Source organism: Pteropus vampyrus, unplaced genomic scaffold (genome assembly GCF_000151845.1).
Source record: "Pteropus vampyrus isolate Shadow unplaced genomic scaffold, Pvam_2.0 Scaffold124, whole genome shotgun sequence".
Classification (NCBI taxonomy): Eukaryota; Metazoa; Chordata; class Mammalia; order Chiroptera; family Pteropodidae; genus Pteropus; species Pteropus vampyrus.
Genome location: NW_011888905.1, coordinates 2,530,187 through 2,532,335, shown reverse-complemented (window position 1 = coordinate 2,532,335; position 2,149 = coordinate 2,530,187). Strand labels below are relative to the sequence as shown.

Below are 2,149 nucleotides of genomic sequence, written 5' to 3'. Positions count from 1 at the left end.
CTGTCCCTTCCCGCCTGTCCCCCTCCCTCTCTTCCCTGGCTCTCCCTCCTGCCCCCATCTCCCCTCCCCTTGCTGAGCCCTCACATCCTCATCATTCATCCCTCTCGACCGCTCCCCTCACTTCTCCGGGCTCTGTCCCCTGTCGGTCCACCAGGCTCCCCGTCCCTGGATCCCTGCTCCTCATCTTCCCTGTCCCCACCAGTTCCTCACCCAGGGGGCCGTGGCCCAGACTGTCACCAGCAGAGGGGCCAAAGGCAACTTCTTCACCTCGTTCCTGGCGGGTGCCCTGGCTGTGACGGCAGCCATCTACGTGGGTGGCAATGTCTCAGGTGAGGGGCTGGGGGCTGGGGGCTGGGCGCCGACCGGGGCAGGACACGCCTGTGAGTGTGGGTGTGCGGCTGTGGGGAGAAGCTGACTCAGGGACACTATCTCCATGAGCTTGGCTGGTGCCCTGGACTGAGATAGGCCGTTGGCCCGGTCCAGCCCCTCCCCGCCACGTCTTGCCTGTTCTCCTCCCTCCCGTTAATCCTCTGCTCGCATAGACACAGACCCATGGCAAAGCAGTGAGGGCGAGCGCTATCTTCTCGTGTCCCCTCCCTGAAGCCCTCCGCTTCAGACCGCACCTGCTGTCCCCCAGACACACGCTGTATCACTGTGCCTGGCTGGAGCCTCGACACACGAGCACTGTAGTAGAAAGAGCAGACGGTCCCAGGTTCACACCTTGGCTTCACTGCGTGACCCTGACAAGTTGCTTGACCTCGAAACTCAACTCCCTAACTTACGTGATGGGAAGAGGAACACCCGCCTTCAGAGTCGTGGTGGGGAGAGGCGATGTCCTCTGGTGGGTGCCTGGCAGGGACGCTTAATGGGTGTTGTTTCTCTTTTCTTGATCCGTGAAGGGGCCCACCTGAACCCCGCCTTCTCCCTGTCCATGTGCCTCCTGGGACGCCTGCCCTGGGCCAAGCTCCCCATTTACTCGTTGGTGCAGGTTCTGTCTGCTTTCTGTGCCTCTGGAGCCACATACATCATGTACTACGGTAACGGCGAGCGACGTCGGGGCATCCACTTGTGGGCAGGGTGCCTTGGGACAGTGTTCCATGAGCACAGATGACAAGCCTGGGTGTTCCCCTCCCCCGCAGACGCCCTGCAGAACTACACAGGTGGGAACCTGACAGTGACTGGCCCCCTAGAGACGGCTTCCATCTTTGCCACCTACCCTGCATCCTATCTGTCCCTGACGGGTGGCTTCCTGGACCAGGTAGGTTGTACGTGTGTGGGGGACGCCTTTGCCTCTGCCCTCTGGGACCCCAGCCTGTTGTTCGGGCTCTGGGTGGACTGGGACGTGGGGTTGGGGCTTATCTATGCACCACCCCCCACCCCAGCTGCCTGTGCTAGACAGAGTCGGGTGACACGTGGTGGTGACCTGGGCTGTTTGAGTGAGAGAGGGCAGATGGAGCATCTCGAAGCTGATGGGAGCCCCTCTGCCTGTCAATTCCAAGGTTCTGGGCACCTGGATCCTGCTGGTGGGGATCCTGGCCCTCCTGGACTTGAAGAACAAGGGAGTGCCCGCAGGTCTGGAGCCCGTGGCCGTGGGGCTGCTGATCCTGGCCATTGAGCTAGCCATGGGTTCCAACTGTGGGGTCCCACTCAACCCTGCCCGGGACCTGGGCCCACGGCTTTTCACCTACGTGGCTGGCTGGGGCCCTGAAGTCTTCAGGTGGGAGATGGCCTCCCCTGGTACCTCCCTCTGCTGGGCACTCTGTCCCCGGACCCCGGCTCTCGTGGCCCTCTTAGGACAGCGTGCTTCCTCTAAGCCCCAGTCCGCCCCTCTCTCTGGCCCCCCCGCCCCCTCCACCCTTTTCGCCGACACAGTAAGATTCAGAGGTCGTGTTCTTGGACACGTACTGCCTCTTCGGGCATTAGTGAGCTCATCAGCAAAATGGGCCTCTTCGGATAATTCCCAGGGGCGCGAGGCTACGCCAAGCTGTCTTGGGGCTCCTCTTCTCCAAGTGCTAGGCTTGGGTGCCAAGACACCTTCTTCCTGGGGCCGATCACCTCGGGAACGGCCTGGGGGAGCTCTTGTTACTGCCCCCAGCCCTTCGGGGGAGGCCGGGGGCGTCACCCTGATGTCTCCCTTTTGCCTTTCTCT

At 62.3% G+C, this 2,149-nt stretch overlaps 1 protein-coding gene across 1 annotated transcript in view; it reads left to right on the top strand.

Annotated features, from left to right (window-relative positions):
* Positions 1-2,149, top strand: part of AQP10 (aquaporin 10) — a 9,814-nt gene that overhangs the window by 1,628 nt on the left and 6,037 nt on the right. The window contains exons 2-5 of the mRNA XM_011366535.1: positions 203-329; positions 900-1,037; positions 1,140-1,258; positions 1,500-1,737. Of these exons, the coding sequence (XP_011364837.1) occupies positions 203-329; positions 900-1,037; positions 1,140-1,258; positions 1,500-1,737 (622 nt within the window). The remainder of the gene's footprint in view (positions 1-202; positions 330-899; positions 1,038-1,139; positions 1,259-1,499; positions 1,738-2,149) is intronic.